At 33.3% G+C, this 23,412-nt stretch overlaps 2 protein-coding genes across 3 annotated transcripts; both read left to right on the top strand.

Annotated features, from left to right (window-relative positions):
• Window positions 1–10,988: 10,988 nt before the first annotated feature.
• LOC131638063 (kinesin-like protein KIN-5B) lies at window positions 10,989–17,848 on the top strand. 2 transcript variants are annotated; one of them, XM_058908624.1, is made up of 24 exons: window positions 10,989–11,244; window positions 11,385–11,573; window positions 11,787–11,916; window positions 12,043–12,198; window positions 12,306–12,646; window positions 12,725–12,863; window positions 13,318–13,415; window positions 13,508–13,664; window positions 13,760–13,829; window positions 13,917–13,993; window positions 14,268–14,321; window positions 14,407–14,487; window positions 14,560–14,671; window positions 14,754–14,840; window positions 15,056–15,231; window positions 15,324–15,485; window positions 15,633–15,740; window positions 15,847–16,005; window positions 16,092–16,175; window positions 16,286–16,491; window positions 16,673–16,774; window positions 16,857–16,966; window positions 17,075–17,226; window positions 17,335–17,848. In XM_058908624.1, the coding sequence occupies exons 2-24, from the start codon at window positions 11,395–11,397 to the stop codon at window positions 17,521–17,523; spliced, it is 3,129 nt and encodes a 1,042-aa protein (XP_058764607.1). In that variant the 5' UTR covers window positions 10,989–11,244; window positions 11,385–11,394; the 3' UTR covers window positions 17,524–17,848. The 2 variants fall into 2 exon arrangements, with proteins under 2 accessions (XP_058764607.1, XP_058764608.1); XM_058908625.1 differs by having other exon boundaries at window positions 11,357–11,573.
• A 2,397-nt stretch (window positions 17,849–20,245) lies between these two features.
• Window positions 20,246–20,993, top strand: LOC131638054 (zinc finger protein ZAT18-like). The gene has a single exon (XM_058908617.1). It carries the CDS (start codon window positions 20,369–20,371, stop codon window positions 20,894–20,896), a length of 528 nt encoding a protein of 175 aa, XP_058764600.1. The 5' UTR covers window positions 20,246–20,368; the 3' UTR covers window positions 20,897–20,993.
• The last annotated feature ends 2,419 nt before the right edge of the window (window positions 20,994–23,412 follow it).

The following is a 23,412-nucleotide window of genomic DNA, read 5'->3' as shown; positions in this document are numbered from 1 at the left end:
TCTTGGTGATCATATCAACAGCATTGTCCTCATTCGAAACCTTCAGCACTTGGACTTCTCCATGCTTGATTACTTCTCTAACAAACTACAGCCGCAAATCAATGTGCTTAGTTCGCTCATGATAGGCTGAATTCTTCAACATGTGTATTGCACTTTGACTATCCCATTTAATAGTGATACCTTCACCTTGAAGTTTCATCTCCTTAGCAAAACCTTCAAGCCACAATGCTTCTTTCACAACTTTAATAATAGCAATATACTCTGCCTCAGTTGTTGATAAAGCAACAACCTTCTGAAGTGTTTCTTTCCAACTAATTGTTGTGCCAAACATAGTGAAAACATATCCAGAGATAGATTTTCTGGAATCCATACAACCTGCATAGTCAGAGTCGACATATCCTTCGATTACTGATTTACTATCTTCACCCAAGGCTCCGCCATAAACTAGAACTCTGTTTAGAGATCCATTTATGTAACTTAAAATCCACTTCAATGCTTTCCAGTGAGCCTTTCCAGGATATTCCATGTACCTGCTTACAAGACTTACAAAATATGTTATGTCGGGTCTAGTACAGACCATATCATACATTAAAGAACCAACTATATTAGCATATGGGATGCTATTTATAAAAGCTCTTTTGACATAAATACTGGGACACTGATTAATACTCAGCTTGAATTGAAGGTTTGTTGGAGTCACAACAGACTTTGAATTCGACATACCAAATTTGTCGAGAATCTTCTGTAGGTATGCCTCTTGAGATAAGCATAACTTTGTCTGCTTTCTATATCTTCGAATGTCAATCCCAAGAATCCTGGAAGCAGCTCCTAGATCCTTCACATTGAACTCCTTATTGAGTCCAGCCTTCACCCTCATTACATCTTTGACATTTTTGCTTGCTATGAGAATACCATCCACATAAAGCAAAAAAATAACAAATGAATTACCAGGTTGAAATCGAAAGTAAACACAATGGTCGAACTGGCTTCTAACAAAACTTATGTGTGACATGAACTTGTCTAATCTCCTATTCCACTATCGAGGAGATTATTACAGTCCATACAATGATCTATTCAACTTACACACATAATCTTCCTTCCATTTTTCGATATACCCTTCCAGTTGCCTCATCAAAATCGTTTCATCTAGATCACCATATGAGAATGTAGTCTTCACATCCATCTGTTCCAGTTCAAGATCGAATTCTGCCACCATGGAAAGCAACATTCGAATGGAACTATGCTTCACAACAAGAGAAAACATATCATTGAAGTCGACACCTTCTTTATGAGTGAAACCCCTTGCGACCAACCTTGCCTTGTATCTTTTCAACACCACTCCTTTGATTCCATCCTTAACTTTGAAAATCCATTTACAGCTGACTAACCTTGCCCCAATAGGTTTCTTGATTAGTTCCCAAGTGTGGTTATCATGAAGAGATTTCATCTCATCATCCATGGCTTTAAGCCATTCAGTCTTATTTTGACTCCTCATAACTTCCTTATAGTCACTAGGTTCTTCGTCTAGAACCTCACTTGCAGAGATTAAGGCATAAGCTATAAGATCTGCATACCTAAGTCTCTAAGGGTCTTGATGACTCTTCTCGACCTATCCCTTGACAATAGGTACTCATCGACAATTTCCTTAGTTTCCTCAACATCTTTTGCTTCTTCTTCGACTTCATCTGGGATATGCAATTCAGCATTAACATGCTCCACCTTAATAGGAGTCTCTTCTTGTTCTAGCTCTTATGCACTTCGACCATCATCATCATTAGTTTTCTTGAAATCTATTTCAGATTCATTGAAAACTACATCTCGATTGGTGATACACCTCCTGTGACATGGCTTTAGGCACCATAGCCTATAAGATTTGACTCCTTTAGGGTATCCCATGAACATTCATTTAAGAGCTCTAGTTTCGACCTTGTCTTGCCTAATGTGAGCATAAGCTATGCAGCCAAATACTCCCAGTTTGTCAAGATCTGGTGGATGTCCCGACCAAACTTCTTCACGTGTCTTCATATCTAACATTGTTGAAGGACATTTGTTTATCAAATATGTTGCTGTCGAAACAGCCTCATCCCAAAACACCTTTTTTAATCTATCACTGGTCAGCATGCATCTGAATCTCTCCAAAATAGTTCGATTAAACCTTTCAACCAAACAATTTTGTTGTGGAGTATCTACAATAGTTATGTGCCTTGTAATACTAGAGGCAACACAAAAACTGTTGAATGCCTCATTGAAAAATTCAAGGCCATTATCAGTTCTCAACCTCTTGACCTTTCTATAAGTTTGATTTTCAACCAGAGTCTTCCAACTTTTGAAATTTTCAAAAGTTTCATCCTTAGTCTTCTAGATGAATACCCATAACTTCCTAGAATAGTCATCAACTATGGATAGAAAACACCTTGCTCCTGAATGTGATAGACACCTTGCAAGCCCCCAAATATCAGCATGGATATAATCAAGGGATCCATGTGTTCTTTGTTTGCCTTTGTTGAACTTCACTCTGCAAGATTTTCCAAGTACACAGGGTTCACAAAACTTTAGCTTTTCGATTTTGTCTCCACCAAGCAGATTTTGTTTCCCTAATTCGACCAGACCCCTTTCACTGACATGGCCCAAGGGTATGCAACTTTAGTCGAACCACTTATAACTTCAGCCTCAAGGGTATACAAACCTTGTTTCTTCACGCCTCTCAAGACTTCCTTCGACCCCTTCACGACTCTTAGGTTAGTTTTCTCTCCTTGGAAAACATATCCTTTCTTGTCGAATTCACCAAGAGAAATCAAATTTCTCTTCAAATCAGGAACATACCTGAATTCAGTCAACAACCTTATTGACTCATCATGGAGCTTGAATCTCACAGATCCAACACCTGCAGTCTTGCAAGCTTTGTTTTTTCCCAGCAATACAGATCCACCATCTTGATCACATAATTTCTCGAACAAGTATTTGTTTGGAGTCATGTGCCAAGTGCAGCCTGAATCCATAATCCACTCCTTATTAGAGTCACCACTTGAAACCACAAGAACTACCAAGTTGTATTCCCTTTTGAGTTTGATTTCCATGTCTCTATCACATTGATATGTGGTATTTATATCATTTTTATGCGTTGTTACTTTAGCCTTTTCACCACTTTTTAGTCATTTTTCCCTTCATTTCCATGTTTTATGCTTCAATTTGTTGTTTTTGTTCATTTCAGGTTTAAATAATTTTTTCGGACGATAAAAGGCGAGATTTGAAAGAAATACAAAGAAACGCGTGAAGACAAATTTTCTCCAGTAGTAAAACCAGAGCTATATTATCGGTGCCCGTAATATGCATTACGACCTGTAATGCACCCCAGACTTGGTTTCCCCATTTAATGTCTTCTCCATACAAAATCCAGAGCTCTGTTACGGGTGCCCGTAACGCACATTACGCCCGCAATAGAGGTGCGTTGAAAGTTTCAATTTCTTTCCTTATTCGTCAGGAGACAACTATTTTGGGACTTTGAGGCATTTCAGGATTGTCCTTGATTGCTTTTTAAGTATGAGATTTTTATGTTTTGGGATATTCCTCAATTTAATAAGGATTTTAGTGTAAGAACAATCATCCAGTTTTAAACGTATTTCTTTGCATCGCTCTGTATAAAGTCTCTGTTTGGAGCACTAGATCAAGTGAATTCTATTTATCAATTCGGCTTTTGTTTTATGTTATTGTTCTTATTTTAATTTCTTTATTATTATTTACGGTTATGATGAACTTTATTTTTTTCTGTGTTATTCCTCACCATGAGTGAGTAGCTCTTTAAGGGCTAAGGGCCACGAGACCAAATTCATGGCTATTTGTATGATCGGTTTAAATATGATACGAGAATTAACACGCGTTTATTCTTAAAACTTGAGTTTTATTTATTCCACCCCTGTTACGAAAGTAAAAGAGTTCTTAGGTATTGATCGCGATCCGGAAGAACTTGTATTAATACCCGATAACAAGTTTTTAGACGACAGAGTTTGCTGATGCAAAAGTGCTCAAACGAAGTGGAGAAATGTTCCATCTTAATAGTAGTACAAAATTAATGATCACTGACTAACGCTTTTGCACAATCGAAAGCTGACAAGCGTTCCGTTCGTCAGAGATATGACAATGCGCTGGCGAAAGCAGGCTTTGTCCGTAATAAACTATTTTTCTATAATTCGGGTAGGAATTCTCGTGTTAAAACCAAACTGATCACATGGAGATGCTTGAGTAAGGAATGGACCCTAAGTCATGTTTGTCTCATTATAATTTTAATTAAGTTATTTTCTAAAAAGTATTTTTTAAATAATCTGTTTTAAATTAAGTGATTTTTCACTCAAGTTGTCCCTAAAATACCAAAATTTGATCTCTAGATATGCAACGAAGGAACAGAGTTCGGTACTCAACCATTGGTCCTTGTGGTTTAATAATCTTGTACTACTCTGACATTTATTCTACACTTGCGTCGTGTCACACACGCTACCGTATTAATTAGGCATAAGTTAGGTGAGACCTTATTTGTTTACTCATTTATATTGGTGGATGTTCTAGGAGTCGTATTGATGCAAGAAGATGAAGAATCCCAAAGGTCTATCTACTTTGTTGACAAGGTGTTATATGGACTAGAAACAAGATACCAAAATTTAGAGAAAGTCGCACTTGCACTAGTAATAACTTCCCATAAATTGAGGTGATATTTCATGGTGCACCACATTATATTTAGAATATATTACCTAATTCTATAGGCGTTGTTTATGCAGGACCTAGCCGAAATAATGATAAAATATGTTGCTTAACTTTATGAATTTGACGTTATTTATGAACCTAAAAAAGCTCTAAAGCTTAAGTTTTGGCAGATTTCATAGCATAAACAACATTGAAGACCTTGAATACACCATCTAATTGGAAGGTGTTTGTGTGTGTGTGTGTGTGTGTATATATATATATATATATATATATATATATATATATATATATATATATATATATATATATATATATATATATATATAAATCAAATCTTAGGGAAGTATGGATTGGATATTTTAGATAGTGGAAAAGGGCTGGCCATCGAAGTTTCATTGAGGTCTTGTTTCACTATATCAAGCAATCAATCAGAGTATGTGATAGGAAGCTATCCTACTAAAACTATGAAATTAGGGTTTTCTACTATAAAAGGGGAAGAATACTAAAAACTAAGATAATTAAAAATAAAAGATAAAAATAAACTTCATTGATTTCTTTGATACCCTAATGTCTCAATGAGACTACAATATATAATGTTACAAGTGGATAACAAATTAAAAAGCCGAGATATTAATAAAGGCACAAATAAATAATAATACAAATAAAACTAATACTTATACAAATTCTTAATAAACTTCAATATTTTACTCTCTATCATTGTTGCGGGGTCTACTTAAACCTTGTCCTCAAGGTTCTAAAATAACACTAGGTAGTGCTTCATTAAGGAGAAAACCCTAAAATAACCTAGAATCATGGACGTCGTATCAAATCATGGATGACACCATTGCTTAACTTATATTTTTGTCTTTTAGCACAATAATAAATGACGGATGAAAATAGATAGGAGGTGAGTAGAAATATACATCAAGCATTTTGATGCCAAGTGTTGGCGTGTGATTGGAAGGTACAACTTCACATGGATTGTGCTTTTTATGCATAGTTGAGATTTCACATGACATGATCCAATGGTTGGTAAGAGTTTCTCTATTGCTCTTGAAGAAACACAATACGAAACAACCTCCAATATTCCCTTTTCCAATTTTTTTTCTCTCTGACAAAGCATTTCTTAATAAACTCAACAATGAAGTAGAGCTTTAATCTTACTATATTTCCTCTCGAATCCATGAAAGCCATAGAAATGAAAATGGAGCTGACAAACAAGGTGAGGTGGAGGATTGAGTAGAAACTGTTATTTTGTTATAGTTATAAAAATAACGTTATCAGTAAAATTCCATTTTGGAGAGGGTGGCATATGCGGATTTAAGGGGATGTGCATTGTGGAGCAAGAGATAACGACCAAATTTCTACCGGGATCAAAGACGAAGATGGAAAACACGTGCTCAGTGGTTGTTGGTTGAAAATCATTTACACGAAATAACAACAATAGATATGAAACTTTGTAGGGCAGCGGAAGTATCAGTGTCAAACACAAATATGTTGATTTGAAGGGGTTTGAGTTTGTTGTTGGGTGAATGGTTGGTTTTGTTTTATTATGCGGGGTGGGTGTGATACTGAAATTGGAGTGGCTAGTTGTTGATATGGATGGTATGAGTTGGATAATGGAGGAGTTTGGATGTGTGTGTGTGGTGGTGTTGTGGTGGTATACAATGGTTGTTGGTGTTGAAAGGTAAGGGTGGAGTTAAGATATGTGTATGATGTTGCTGTAGTGGTATATGAATGATATGAATGATGCGTTGTTGTATAAGTGGGATATGAGTTAGATGTATGTGGTGAATACCCATGATTTAAATACAAATTTGGCGAAGATGATGCAACATGAGTGTTGGAATAGTAAGGTGTAAATATTTCCCATAGAAAAGATGGAAATGAGGGTGTGGTAGGATGAATGCTCCATGGATGATATGAAGGTGGATGATAAGGAGAATCCATAGGAAGATTTGAGTACATGGATGAAAGCACTAATTGATAGGAAGCTATCCTACCAACTATGGAATTAGGGTTTTCTACCATAAAAGGGGAAGAACACTAAAAACTAAGAGAATTAAAAATAAAAGATAAAAATAAACTTCATTGATTTCTTTGATACCCTAATGTCTCAATGAGACTACATTATATAATGTTACTAATGGATAACAAATTAAAAAGCCCAAATATTAATAAAGGTCCAAATAAATAATAATAAAAATAAAACTACTAATATAAATTCTTAATAAACTTAAATATTCTACTCTTTATCAGTATGATACCTCCTTGGTCAGACTTTCTATTGCCTTAGAGATAAGGGTTAAGGTTGTTTTGTTAAAGCGAAACTTCTAACTGGTAATGTCCTATATCATAGGGGAATATTAGAAAACTAAATTTTTTTGGCCAACAATGAACTAAGAAGCAAACGAGCATGTGAAGAGATGTGAAAAATGCTAGACATACAAAGACATACATTTGGCACCACTTGCAACGATGAACGCACTACCTTCCCTTTGGTTGTTTTCTTGGCGAGGAATGGATATTATGGGCTATTTCCTAATGGCTCTAAGCCAAATGATCTAGGCTGAATTATTGGCTAAGATAACCCACAAAAATATTATTTTCTTCTTAAAAGAAATATACTAATGAGATTTGTCATATCTAATGGGTCAGAATTCACTCACAAAAATATTCATAACTTATAGAAAGAACTCCGCATCATACAAGACTTCACTTCAGTAGAACACCCATAAATCAATGCTCAAACAAAATCCACAAATAAAGTTCTACTATGGGGATTTAGGATGAGACTTATTAAATGAAAATTAGGGATGACAACGGGTCAGATCGGGTGCGGGTTTCGTACTACCCAAACCCGCATCCAAAATCGGCACCCGAACTCGAACCCAAACCCAAACAGTGTTCGGGAGCCAAAATAATACCCACGCCCACACCCGTTAGGTTCGGGTTTTTTCACCCAAACCCGAACCCGCAACAAAATACATTTTTTCTACAACTTTCCACAATATATATATATATATATAAGCGGGTGTGATTTCGGGTTTCAGGTGCGGGTTTCACACTACCCAAACTCGCACCCGAAATATCGGGTGGCACCCGAACCCAAACCCAAACCCAGTCAACTGGGGTTTTCACCAGTTGACTCGGGTTCGGGTGCGGGTTGGCCCCACGGGTTTAGGTCTCCTTGCCATCCCTAATGGAAATGGAACTATGCCAAGAAGATCCCTCATGTTCTATGGGCTTATTAGACCACCACTACTACAAAAAACGCATACAACTACGCCAAAGTCACCATGGTTCTTCTCAAAAGCGTGGTGACACTTCTAAATTCACACGCTAACATTTTTTTTATATTTTATAATTAAAAATTTTAAGGGTATAATTACGGTCACTTCCATAACTGTGGTGATACAATCAAGCTTTTCTAGGTTCGAACTTTAACTCTCTCAAATAGTTTATTTCTTTTACCTTAATGCGCACCTTTTCATTTTTATTTATATTTTAATAAAAATGAATAGGCACGTCTCTACGGTTCTTTTGTAAAACCGTTATTACAAATTGTCGCTTCTTTATGTATATATACATATACATATATATATATTAAACACTAAGTATCCATTTTTCCACTAATAAAATAAACAAACTTAACACCAAAGATGTAGTCATCGTAGGGAAGAAGACAACAACATCTACATATTGTTCTACTTTGAGGTACGTCAAATATTTTCGATATTGTTGTTGTTCAGTTTCGTTTCAATATCGCATTTGAAGACAAACTCATCCAAATGTGTTTCTATGTATTATTCTGCTGTAAAATATTGATCTATAAATTTCTATGGTTGTGATTGTCGTATGGTTTTGTACCAATGCAAGAAGGGACAAAACAAAGGAAGACTATTTTAGAGATGTCCATTTTGGAAGAGTGATGAAACATGTAATTTGTTCATATGGGATGACGATATGGTAGAAAAGTAGGGAAATGAAGATGAGAGCATTATGAAGTCAGAGTTGAAAACTTTGGGCTATTTGAAGGTTATGTATGAAGATTCAAAAAAGAAAAACAAGAATTTGAAGAACAAACTGAAATCAGAGAGATTTTTTTGGAAATTTCAAGATGTTATGTTTTGCCATCTTCTTTATTTTAATATTTACTTTGTCATGAAATTTAATAATTGAATATGTTATGTTTAGGGTTGGATTTCAATTAGAATTATCGTTCAAGCTGTTTAGGGTTATAGTTTAATATTTACTTTGTTAGTATATTTTATAGTTTAAGCTGATAGTTTATGTTGTTAGTTAAGTTGATATCTTAAGAGAGTGATAAAGCTCTAAATTTAAGAAGAAAGATTAAAATTACATTACATAAACTTTCATTACAGAAGACCTAAATAATCGAATCTAAATCCTCTGGATGAGAGAAAGTTTGACCAATCATAGGCTTCCTCATCCTAATCATCAAAGTCGAAGAAAATCATCCGCCTTCTCAACATTCTTCTTCTTCTTCTACTAGGTTTACTTGTCCTCCAAGAGTCATTCGTGACTTTGTGACCAAGTGCATAACGACTACCTTGACTGGACCGGTTCCACTCTTCCAATAAGTTTTCGCCCACGATTTGGTCCACTAAGTTGGATAACGGTTACCTTCTGATTCTTCATCTTCTTCTCTTGGAAGTTTAAAAACCAACAGATGCATGCATAGTTTACTCATTATTAGTTCTTTAATTCTATACACTTTCTTTTCTCTTGGAAGTTGGAAAGATCATTTGCCTACCTCGAGCTGTTCAAATTTATTCTTCCATTCTTAGATATTCATTCTACATATATTTTGATGTACTTAATGAAATTGTGTACTTAATACAACTAATTTTAATATTAATTAAAAAATGGAGTATTGTTGATTCTGGTATGATACAATTGACATTTACTCATAAATAATATCACAACGATTATTAGGCTTAATTGTTGTTATATGGGGTGCACTTTCCAGTTTACTACAACGGTAACATGATCGTGATTGAAAGTACCACATAAACAACAACACGCTACATAACAACGTCTGGACCTGCGTGATTATATACGTATTCTAACCGTTGTCAAATGCCTTTTTGTAGTAGTGCGCCCTCACTCATTAACTAATAAAACTCCATTCTAGGTCACTTATGGATAAGAGGCAGTGATCCATTCGAGATATATGAGCTAAGTAGGAGAACCATGCATCATAATCAAGATATTGGTCCTTTGTTTTGAATTCTTTTGTAACACCTTGGGAAATTGGTCTAGAATAATACTCGCGTACTATACCTGACATTGCATATGGCGTGAGATTGTTCTGCAGTTTATTAGTATACTGAGTAATGAGCATGCACAAGCTATTAAAAGAGTCATGTGATACTTGAAAAGGACCATGAATCTCAAATTATATTATTACAAATTTATGTTGTTGTATTTGAAGGATAACATGATCTAGATGAAACACCTTATCAGATTAGTCAAAAGCAACTAATGGCTATATATTAAATATAGTTGGAGGAGATTATTTTGGAATTCAAATAAACAAAATATATTGGCTTAGTCCACAATGGAGTCCGAAATAATAAAATTAGTGACTTCCAGTAAAGAAGCAAGTTTGTTAAGATGCTTGCTAGCTGAGATCCCTTTATGTGAAAAAACTATACTAGTTATGTTGATCTACTACGACAGTACCACGATTATTGTAAAAATTGAGAACCATTAATATAATGGTAATATATGTCAAATAAGAAGAAAACACATCACTATTAAAAGATTTATCTCTAATAAAGTTATAAGAGTGAATCATGTAGTTCAATATGTGTAATTCTTGTAATTCACGAGCTTGGTTGCTCAAACGACTAAAACCATTGGGTCAAATGCCTCAAACCCTTCATGAGGACAATTTTTTTAAGAGTTAATTTAAAATAATTTATGTTTAGGTAAATGTAAAGTAATTTGACCTATACTTAAATTAAGAGTCGGATTAATTTAGAATAAAAATTATTAATTTTGACTTTAAATAAAATCAATTCTAATATACATAATTAAATTTTTAATGAATAAATATGTCATAATCAATTTTAAGCTTCTAGATAATATTCTTATCTCTTCTAAAATAGAAATCAAACCTACATTAATTATAATTCTATTTTTATTCTTATAAACACCGCTGATGTAGATATAACTTTTTGTTGAATACATAGCATTTGTTTTCATTTATAGTTGTTTATCATTATTTAAAATTCAAATTTAGTTTCCCAAAAAAAGAAAATTCAAATTTCATCTCCAAAATTACTAAATAAAAAAATATACCAAAGTTTGAATATTGGATTCAAGAGCTGAAGAGCGTAGCTAAATAGTACTATAAAAAATAAGTCTCAACGAGTAGCCGTTTCATAAAGCAACGCAACCCTTCACCCATATTCTTCCTCTTTTCAAATTTAAATTCCCCTCTCAAACAAAAAAAAAAATCAAACAAAAAAATCGAACTCTTTTCCACCATCTTTTATCAGATTCTCCGATCAGAATCAAGTAAGCTTTAATCTTAATTATCTGTTTCCTCTTCATTTTCGCTGTTTCTTACACCACTAGAGTACGAGACTGATGATTGTTTTTGTTTTTGTTTTTGTTTTTGTTTTTACAGTTTCAAGCTAATTAGGGTTTTTCTGCAGGTAGAAAATCATGTCAATGACGCCAGATCAGTCTAAGAAAGTTGGATTGGGGATGATGGCAGCATCTCCGACTCCATTTCTGACACCGAGACCGGAACGACGGCGACCAGATTCAAAAGGCTCTGATCGGAACTCTCACCGTCAGGATAAGGATAGAGAGACTAATGTGCAAGTTTTGCTTCGATGCAGGTCCATTTTCTACTTCAATTTCACTCCATGCATTTTGTTTTTACATTTCCATAACTATCAAACTTGGTTTGAGCTACTGTAATTGTGTAACTTGGATCGAGCTACTGTAATTGTGTAACTTGGATCGAGCTACTGTAGTTGTGTAACTTGATTTGAGCTATTTTAGTTGTGTAACTTGGTTTGAGTTTTTTTTTGTTTTTTTTTGGTTTTTAGGCCATTGAGTGATGAAGAACAAAAGGGTAATGTTCCTAAGGTTGTGTCATGTAATGAAAACAAAAGGGAAGTGATTGTAATGCAGAATATAGCTAACAAGCAGGTAGATCGAGTTTTTAATTTCGACAAGGTATGCTTGCTTAAACCTCTGTTTTCGATTTTCTTTTTTAAAGCTATGATTGATTTACCTACTATTTATTTACCGTATAATTTAATATTTGATTAATGAATACTTTCTTTTAATTTGATTGGTAAGGTTTTTGGACCTAAAGCACAACAGAGGTCGATATACGACCAAGCCATTTCCCCAATTGTCAATGAAGTTCTTGATGGTTTCAACTGCACCGTCTTTGCTTATGGACAGACAGGTACTGGTAAAACTTATACAATGGAGGGTGGGATGAGAAATAAGGTATTCATTTTGTCACTCAACCTATATTCCCTTCAAAAGTTTGTATCATGTTATATCACTGATTTTTTTCCGATCTTTATAATGTCTATGTCGTGATTTATATACAGAGTGGTGATTTAACTGCTGAGGCTGGTGTTATTCCGAGAGCAGTTCGTCAAATTTTTGATATTTTAGAAGCCCAGAATGCTGACTACAGCATGAAAGTCACATTCCTTGAGCTTTATAATGAAGAAATAACCGATCTATTGTCCTCAGAAGACAATTCTTCTAGGCCTATAGAAGAAAGAATCAAGAAACCTGTAGCCCTTATGGAAGATGGAAAAGGTTGCGTGATGTTAAGAGGCCTTGAAGAAGAGTCGGTATATAGTGTAAATGAAATTTATACTCTGTTGGAGCGAGGAGCATCAAAGAGGCGCACTGCAGAGACATTGCTTAACAAGAGAAGCAGGTAGCTTAGTTGCGTTTTAATTTTGTTGTTGGAATTTATGTTAGTTGAAGCTATTTACATGAATGTATTTTGGTGCAGCCGTTCCCATTCAGTGTTCACCATTACTGTCTATGTCAAAGAAACTGTAATTGGAGATGAGGAGTTGATTAAGTGTGGCAAGCTTAATCTTGTTGATTTGGCTGGATCGGAAAATATATTGCGTTCTGGAGCACGCGAGGTAAAAGAAAAATTTCTAATATACTCTACTTATGATAAAGTCTATGCTTATAGATATATGTTTATTAAGTTACAGTGTTGCACGAGAAAGTTAAGTTTTGGAACTAGTATTAACATGTGCTAGAAATTATTGTCTAAAAAATTCAGTTTTTGCAAGACTTTCTAATATTTTCTTTCCTCTCATTTATAAGAAATTGTATGCCTGATGTTTATTCAGGGCAAAGTTGTGAATAGGAATTAGTTTAAATGTATTTATTTAGTGTAATTACCGATATAGCCCTGTAACCTTTATATATACGAGAAATAATAATGAGAAAAGTGACATGAAATGTTTGTTATAGTTTCCAGACATAACATGGTTTTCTTCTGATTTTGGTTCTTTGTTTGTCTCGACTATTATGTGAATTAAATTGTTCCGTTCATCTTACATTAAGTTTGTAACAATATGATTACAGGGCCGTGCTAGAGAAGCAGGGGAGATAAACAAGAGCTTACTCACCCTGGGGCGTGTGATAAATGCCCTTGTAGAACATTCTGCCCATGTACCTTACAGGTTTATATTAACACAGTTTTCAAATGTTATTATTAGTTATTACTAAAACATTTACCGTAATATGCATGCCACTTGGTTGCTCGTTATTTCAGAGACAGTAAGCTTACAAGGATTTTGCGAGACTCATTAGGAGGGAAAACTAAAACATGCATAATTGCTACTATTAGCCCATCTGCTTATTGCTTGGAAGAAACACTAAGTACCCTAGATTATGCTAGTAGAGCAAAAAGCATAAAGAATAAGCCTGAGGTCAGTTACTACCTACTACTGCTATAACCCCTTAGATAATGTTATAAAAGAAGTATTTTCTTTATGCTGAGATAAAGCTGATGTTTTTCTGATAGGCAAACCAAAAAGTTTCAAAGGCTGTTTTATTGAAGGACTTGTACATTGAGATCGAGAGAATGAAAGAAGGTACAGTACACTTACCATTATTTGATGTTTAGGGGTGAAGGGAAGATCGTTGTAGCATATATTTGTTCATGTGAATATTGATTGCAGATGTTCGAGCAGCAAGGGAAAAGAATGGTGTATATATTTCCCATGAAAGATTTGCCACGGAAGAAGCTGAAAAGAAGGTCCTTTATTTTTTATTTAGTAATATCTGCATATCTACATACCATAATAATAATACTATTAGGAATAATTTCAAGGATCGTTGCAAATCCGGGGATAGCAAAACCTCTACTTAAATACTTTTCAAATAATTCTCAACATGCAATTTTTTTTTGATGGGCATGTTTATAATGTAGTTTCTTACGAAAGATCCATATGTAGATGCATGTTCTATCTTTCTTGGTACTTATTTCAATTTCCCTAGCTTAATTTGCTTTATATCAATCCTTCGTGCAGGAAAGGAACGAGAAGATAGAGCAATTAGAGAATGACCTCAACCTTAGTCAGAAAGTATTCCCCAAATCTTTGGTTGTGATTTCTTCCTATTGTTTATAGGAACTTCATTGATAAATGATTTCTTCCCATTAATTTGCAGCAAGTGGACAAATTCCGGGAGCTCTATTTGACAGAGCAAGAACAGAAACTGGATTTAGAAAATGAGCTTAAGGATTGCAAGGTGCGTAGAATTGTTATTTTCCTCCATCATTTTGTTTATAAACGTATCTTATCAAATAAAATTACTCTTTAGGTGAATTTGGAAGAAACCAGCAAGAACCTGCATGATCTTCAAGAGAATTACAAGCTAGTTGTTTCAAAGTTGAAGGAGAAGGAGTGCACCATTTCCAAGCTACTGAAATCAGGTAAATCAGTTGATGATCAAAGATTTATTCTGTTTTTATTCAATTCACTATATTTTATTTGCTTTATCTTGCTTGTGAACAGAAAATTCCTTGATTGAACGTGCAAAGGAAATGTCTATGGATCTTCAAAACGCATTAGATGATATTAATTTACTGTCTTCAAAGTTGGGTATGATTATTAACTCTTGATTTTGCTACCATAATTTTTTTGTTCCTAATTTGCCGCCCTTTCTTAAGAAAGTATGTTTCATGGGATTTGAAAATTGAGCTTTGAGCATATCTTAACATGGTGTTATTTGTTACATGTTTGTGAAAAGAACTACTATGCAAGATATTGTTGCATTATTTCGACCAGGATATCTTAAAAGCAGTTTCTTCTTGCAGATCACAAAGAAAGGATGGAGGCAGAAAACCAAAAAATAATCTTGAATTTTACATCTCTCTTAAATGGGAGCTTAAAAGATTTGCATGCGACCATTATAGGATCTATTTCTGAACAACAAAAACAACTTAAATGCATGGAAGATCATGTTTCCTCTCATCTTGCTAGTAAAAGTGATGTAAGAAAACTAAACAGAATCTCACTTCAGTACTCTATTTTCCATGTCATGACCATTCATCATTTGATTTTTGAATGATATTCCTTTTTCAGGCAGCACAAGCCCTGGAATCAAGGATCAAGAAAATGACCGAAATTTATAGTTCAGGAGTAGGGACCCTGAAGGAGCTAGCAAATACATTGCATACAAAAGCTTCTTCTGATATGGAACAGATACAAAATAAAGTTTCATCACAGACATTGGCTGTTGAGAATGTAATTCAGTTACTGAAGAATATTAATTTCTTTTCCTGTTTTAGTTTCAAGCTTGATTGCAGGCATTGGTTTTTCAAAGAGTACTAAAAATATTTGGTAAATAACTGTTACTGTTTCCATGCTCACCTATCTAGTCCCTCTTTACAGTTTCTTGCCACCGCGGTTCTTGAAGCCAATGATGTGATCGACAACATCCATAATTCTCTTGATGAACAAAAACAGCTAGTAACATTCTCCGTTAAACAGCAAGAGGAAGTATGTTCCATTTGTTACCTTTACTTGAGTTTGTTCTGCATTTATACAAAAATACTAGAGCAATAGTTTAATAAAATGCAACAATTAATTTAATTGATCATTGTAGGGATTACAACAAAGTACAATTCTGGCGCATGCGGTTTCAGAGGCAACTGTAAAATTCTTTGATGACATTAATATGCATTCTTCGAAAGTAATGAAAATTGTCGAAGAAACTGAAAATGAGAGGTCCCACCAATTGACTAATTTTGAGATGAAGTTCAAGGTAAGAAAACAATGTTAACTTATACTTGATCCTAAAAGGTTAAACTCGTGTTTGATGCTTGATTTTCTTCCTTCAATCTGAAACAGGAAGAGGCTGCGAGAGATGAGGAGGAGGCCTTAGAGAAAATTTCAACAATTTTGGCAAACTTGACTTCTAAGAGAACTGCTATGGTCTGTAGACTACATCATCCTTTTGTTTCATTTCCTTGTAGCTGTTTTGCGCTATTCATATTGTATAGTAAGTAGTATAGTATTACTGACTCCCGCCAAATATGATTTAGGTCTCAGAGGCATCAAAAAATATACAGGACGCAAATGTGCAACAGTCTAAGAGACTGCAATTAGAGATGTTGAACATGCAGCAAGTTTCTAAAGATGCTACAAAGGAAGTTAATGAGTATGTAGAGAATGAACAAAGCCAATTTGTGAAACAAATATTCTCAGTAAACAGCTTTAAAGCTGCAATGGAGGATTGTCTCCTGGATTGGTGAGTTTTTTCGTTTTGATTTTTGTGTTGTAATAGTAAAGAGACAGAAAAATATTGTCATTTTTTCATTTTAACAATGACAACAAAATACAAATATTCCTATTTATAAAATTATTGAATTTTTGATTCGACTCTGCTTATCTCAAAGAAAAGCTTCAATTATTTTGTATATGGTATGCAGTTCAAATACAGTGGACTGTTCCAGGAGGCAATGGGAAAGAGCTCACTTGTCATTCAACAATTTTCACAAGAATAATCTTGCAGAGATAGAATCTACAGTGAAGTAAGTTTCTGCTAGTTAGTGTTTTAGATTTTTCTTATTGCGATAGAATCTAGAGTGAAACATGTTTTAATATTATTAACAGGAAAAATATCTCGACAAACCATGTTCTGGATCAAAAGTTTTTGGCTGCGTCATTATCTATGGATTCAGATTATGATGCAGGAACACGTAACCTACTAGAAGACGTGAATGGTAATTTGAATTTCTTGCATTTTTAGTTCATCTCCATCTTATTACACCTTTGTTTTTCTCTCCCTTTCACATATATGACTGAGTTGAACAAATATGTAATAATTCTAGGTGCATTCATGTTGGACCATGAGAATAAGAAGGAAATTGATTCTATGACTACTCAGTGGTTGAAACAGCTTAATTCATTACAAGATAGTCATGGTGGAGATATATCAGATATCCATGGCCAAGCCGAAAAATCCCTTGTTAAAGATTACCTGGTATACATATCTTACTTTTGTTGACATTTTGCAGATTCGTTGTAATTGTTAGTTATTATGTTGTGAATTATCCACAAATTTAAAGTATGTTTTGTGGTTTATGAACAGGTTGACATGAACACAAGTTCAACATCTCACAAAAAAATTGTGTTAGTCCCTAGCCTTGCATCCATTGAGGAGATGAGGACACAAATAACTGAAGACGATTCAGCAGAGAACCGGTTAAAATGGGCCCATTTCGAGAGCAAAATTCCGCATCCAGCTGAAAATCGAACTCCTTTTGCAGAGGTGAATTGACTAGTTAGACAAATAGACAGGATGTAGTTGGAGGGTTGTTGGATGAATATCATAGCTAGTTCTATGAAGAGGATGGGAAGCTCATCATCTGATGAGCACCACTAATTTGTGTGATGTAAGAACAAATATTTTTCCTATCATGTAACTTGTATTTTCCTTTTTGTCTGTGTAGAGAGAATAAATTGTAGCTACCTCAAATATTGGAACTAGGGTGGGAAATCTAGTTGAAATTTCCACGGGTTACGTTATTTCTAAGATCTCAAAAAGTAACACAATTTCTATCTAAGTTCTTATTATCACGACACTTGTATGACACATGTTAGAAAAGTCAAAGAAGTGTCAGAAAAGTCAGACAAGTGTCATTTAAAAAATAGTTTTTTTTTAGTTCGACACTCTTTTAATCAATGTCTATGACCAGTGACGGACCCACGTTTGGGTCAGGGGATGCACCTGCACCCCTCAAATCTGAAATTTTAATTCATTTTTTTTTTATAATAATAACCACTTTGCACCCCCTAAAATTTCACAATTTGCACCGAGTATTTTGCTATGCTATCTCTCTCTACGACAGTGTACCCTTCTCTCACATGTTAGTGTTTATATTATATAATAATAATGCTCTCTCAATGTTACTTATTGATATAATAAATACTTTCTTTCTCTCTCGTTAACCATAATCTCCCTCTCATACATTACTTTTTTTCAATTTTCAATAATTACTTATTATAACATATTAACAAAACTCTATAAAATTTAAAAATAAGAAAAATAAAATCTATAACATTTTAAATTTAAAAGGGTAAACATAACTAATATAATATACATTATGTAATTATGTAATTAAAAAAAGGATAAAATAAAAAAATGGCTATACTGTCATTCAATAGAAATATATCATTATGTCATGTCATATAAGTTATTTTAAATTTGTAGTATAATTTGACAAAAAATATGGTTGGTTGACAGTGTAAAATTATTTTACACAGTCAACGCATATATTTTTTTCCTATTATAATTTATTTTCTTTATTTATATAAATAGAGTATATTTCCAAATAAGAGACTTAAAATATTTTAAATTGTTAATTTACTCCGACTAAAGAATAATATAAATAATTATTGTCAAAAAATATTCTTGCAGCACCCCTGCCCTGGAGTCTTGGCTCCGCCACTGCGTATGACACTCATACCACATATGTCCGACAACTTAGACAAATGTTTCAAACAAAAATTTGTTTTTTTTTTGTTTTTACACACATTTATATATTTTTTGGATAAATCTCATACACATCTAAAAGGGTTAATTATGTATTGAAACCAAGTTATTAATAAGGAATTAAAAACATTAATTTTGATCAATATATGGATAAATGAAACTCAAATATTAAGTTATATGCAACAGTGTCCTATGTTTTCAATATTATCGGTGTCAAAGTGTCTGTGTCGTGCCGTGTCACGGTCTCCCTGTCAGAGTATGTGGTTCATAGAAGAAAATATGGGAGCTATTTCTTTTGAAAATTTCTCATCGCACCTTTAAACCTTCTTCCAATCCCCTGACAAAATGTCAAAAATACCCTATATTTTTGAGATACACTTCTGAATGCACAATTTCATCATTTTTGCCAAAATTTAATTCTGACATATGTATTTCTGAATTTTTTTCTGAGGTGAATGCAAAAATACTGATACATAATAATAACTAATACACAAGGCATTAACATTGAATCATGTATTTTGTTCGCATTGTAAATTATTGCCAGTCTATAAAGTGGAATTTATGAAATCAAAATACAAAGTTTAAGAATATCAGCAGAATATGAATTCCTCTAGCTTATTGTCTTTTCACATAACTAAGCTGAGGATGTTCAACTAAAACTTTTTATGCCTTCAAAGTTGTTCAATTCTCCGACTAACATGAATAAATCTCGTAAATACTTGCTATGTATCTGTTTAAATCAATTGGCACAACTTTTTTTTCATGAAGAAAACACCTTGACCGAACGAATAAAATGCTAGTTCATGTTACTAGTTCCGATAATTTTCTTTGAAATTTCGGTTCACAATTATTCACTTCAGGTGTATTTTAAGAGATACATCGCCGAATTAATTTCAGAAAAAATTGAAGATGCATTTCCAAACTAAATTTTGACAATAAATAAAATTTGATGTGTTCGAAGATATATCTCTGAAAAAATCCAAATTTTTAAAAGATTTTTAGAGGTGCACCCTACTAAATAAGGGTGTAATAGAAATTTTCTGATTCTATTTTCTAATATCCGTTTTTTAATAGTACTTTTCAACTTCTGAAACTACAATGTAACACGTTAGGTTTTTTCCATTTCCAACATCTTCTAGAAAACAAAGAAACAAAGAAAAACATCTATTTGCCACCCACATGCACATGAATGTACTAACTATTAATCAGAAGTTGCTATGCCCTTTCAACATAAATATTTTATTTGTTTATTATACTAGTAGAAATTGTACAAGAATATTCTTACATTAAATTGTGGAAGTTTCATGGAGCATTGTTCTTGTTCAACTAGTAGCTTACTGCTCAAGGCTCAATCATGGAGGCTGTTTATGTTCAGCAATTACGCAAGCATTGAGGGTATTCACGTCATTTACCATAAGTGAAAAAGTCTAACTTATTAAATGTTATTACTATATTAATTCATGTACACGGTTGAACTAAAAAGACCAAGCTAAGTTTCTAAGTTGAACAATAAAACCCATTGTCCACGTTTTCCTTTTTTGACTTTAATCACAAGTCTATATAAAGATGTGTTTTATTTCAAGTGTTCCACATTAACATCAAACCATTTCATACATTATTAAACATTCACATGATGAAGAGACAGAGAGAAAATGAAGTAAATAAAGAGAGCATGGATTTAGCAACAAGTCTAATGCTACTCTCTTCTTATCGTACCCATCAACACCAAAAGAACAAAACATATTTACAAGATCAGTTTGAGTGCAAAACATGCAACCGCAAATTCTCATCTTTTCAAGCACTCGGTGGTCATAGGGCAAGTCACAAGAAACTCAAACTTGTAGGAGATGAAACACACAAGGGGTATGATCATACAAATAAGCAACCGAAAATGCATAAGTGTTCAATTTGTGGACAAGAATTCAAAATGGGTCAAGCTTTGGGTGGACATATGAGAAGGCATAGAATTAATAATGAACAATTTTCTTCCTCTTCTTTGAATCATCAAGTGATAACAAAATCTTCTCCTGGTTTGAAAAGATCAAATAGTATAAGGGTTATGTTTTTGGAACTTGACTTGAATTTGACACCTTTAGAAAATGATTTGAAGATGTTGTTTGGAAATAAAGCACCACAAGTAAATATCTCTTTGTTTTGATTTTAGTATCTCACCAAATTTTTGGACATATTTTCACTACATTTGTATTCTATCTATTTTTGTATGTAAAAACATTTATGGATTAATTTATTGAGTATTTGGCTTCTGTTTTTCCTCCCAACTAGTAGGATAGCCGTGCTATCGCACGGGTATCGTCTGAATTCATATTATACGTCGTGCAGTCTCATTTGTCAAATTTGAATTTACTTTTTAGTTGATTAATGTTCACATAGACTAATAATATACATCGACTTTTAAATTTAAAAATAAAAAGAACTCTTAGATTAAAATATATTTGACCAAAATAGTATTAAGTCTTTAATGTTAATCAGAAAAAGAATTATATACTGAATTATTATAAAATAGTAGCAAAAGAAATATTTAAAAGATGAATATTAAAATGAATGGTTTATCGTTGGTATCTATAGATACGTTCACATCTACCCGTGGATCTATGCCTGTAATTTTCAGTTGATTAACATTGACATATTTCCAAATATAGACTAATAATATACATCACTTTTAAATTTAAAAATAAAAAGAACTCTTAGATTAAAATATATTTGACCAAAAAAGTATTAAGTCTTTAATGTTAATCAAATTTTGTTTAAAATATTCTACAATTTAGTCAAAAATGAATTATATACTGAATTATTATAAAAAAGTAGCAAAAGAAATATTTAAAAGATGAACAATAAAATGAACGGTTTACCGTTAGTATCTATAGATGCGTTCACGTCTACCCATAGATCTATACCTACAAAGTCTTTCATTACGATGAATAATCTACATCTGTTAAATTGAGAAACAAAAATGAGAAATAAAAATAACTCATATACTTGAACAATCTACATATGTTAAATTAAGAAATAAAATGAGAAATAAAAACAACTTTCAAATTAATATATTTAACCAAGAGAGTATTAAGTTTTTATAAATATTGAATAAAAAACATTTACCAGAAGGAAATTATGGAGAGGAAAAATGTAATTTAAGTGTCATAATTTAGAATTATTAAAAAACATTAACTATATATAAGGAAAGATAGAATAATTTGAAATAGTATATTATAAAAATAGCAATGAAAAGTCTTTAAAAGGGACATTTAAAAAACCGATGCATTAGAAACCAATATGAAATTTGTAATAGTAAGAAATTCGTGCTATCGTACAGTTCCAGTATGAATTTATATTATACGTCTCTCACTCTCATTTGCCAAATTTGTAATTTGTTCCGATTTATAATAATAATTGAATAATAAGTTAGAATTTTTTCCGTTTATAAAAATATTTGTAACTTATTCCCGTTTAAAAAAATTATTGTAACTTATTTTCGTATATAAAAATAGTTATATCAATATGTATCATAGTAGGGATTACAAGAAAGTACAATTCTGGCGCATGCGGTTTCAGAGGCAATTGTAAAATTCTTCGATGACATTAATATGCAGACTTCGAGAGTAATGAAAATTGTAGAAGAAACTCAAAATGAGAGGTCCCACCAATTGCTAATTTTGAGATGAGGTTCAAGGTAAGAAAACACTGTTACTTATACTTGATTCTAAAAGGTCAAACTCGTGTTTGATGCTTGATTTTCTTCCTTCAACCTGAAACAGGAGGACGCTGCGAGAGATGAGGAGGAGGCCTTAGAGAAAATTTCAACAATTTTGGCAAACTTGACATCTAAGAGAACTGCTATGGTTTATAGACTACATCATCCTTTTGTTTCATTTCCTTGTAGCTGTTTTGTGTTATTCATATTGTACAGTAAGTAGTATAGTATTATTGACTTCCGGCAAAATATGATTTAGGTCTCAGAGGCGTCAAGAAATATACAGCACGCAAATGTGCAACAGTCTAAGAGATTGCAGTTAGAGATGTTGAACATGCAGCAAGTTTCTAAAGAAGCTACCAAGGAAGTTAATGAATATGTAGATAATGAAGAAAGCCAATTTGTGAAACAAATATTGTAATACCCCAATTTGCCGACACTAGTAATTATCATTTAATTGGATAATTGGAAATTAGAACGCACGTCTGGTCCTATTCCGTATCAATGTAAGAATTTGCTTATAAGAAGAGCTAGTGGATTTAGTTAGAAAGGAACCATGTGGCATATTGGTAAATATGGCTTAGTTAAAGGGGCGAATTGGTCCAAAGAAAAAGTATATCATTTTAAGGGTTTGTTTGGCTGAAAGGATCAGAATTGGAAAAGGAAATGAGAAGCTTAGAAGCATGGGAGAGAAGAGGAAGACTCATGTTCATCATCTTCATCCTCCATTTTCGCAACTATGGTACAGCCTTCACTAATCAGGTAATAACTCTCCGCTCGTAACTCCGTTTGAGCTGATTCTGGTCCCATTAGAAAGCTTACGAATTTCTCTACAATTTGCATATATGGATCGCCTCCTGCATGTTCTTGATCATGGAGAAAAACATGTTTGAACATGGAGCATTATTGCTGGAAGAGGATAAGGGTGTGTTACGGATTTGGTGATGATGGAAGAGGAGCTATGG

Source organism: Vicia villosa, unplaced genomic scaffold (assembly GCF_029867415.1).
Source record: "Vicia villosa cultivar HV-30 ecotype Madison, WI unplaced genomic scaffold, Vvil1.0 ctg.002157F_1_1, whole genome shotgun sequence".
NCBI classification, from domain to species: Eukaryota; Viridiplantae; Streptophyta; class Magnoliopsida; order Fabales; family Fabaceae; genus Vicia; species Vicia villosa.
This window is presented reverse-complemented; position numbering and strand designations above follow the sequence as displayed.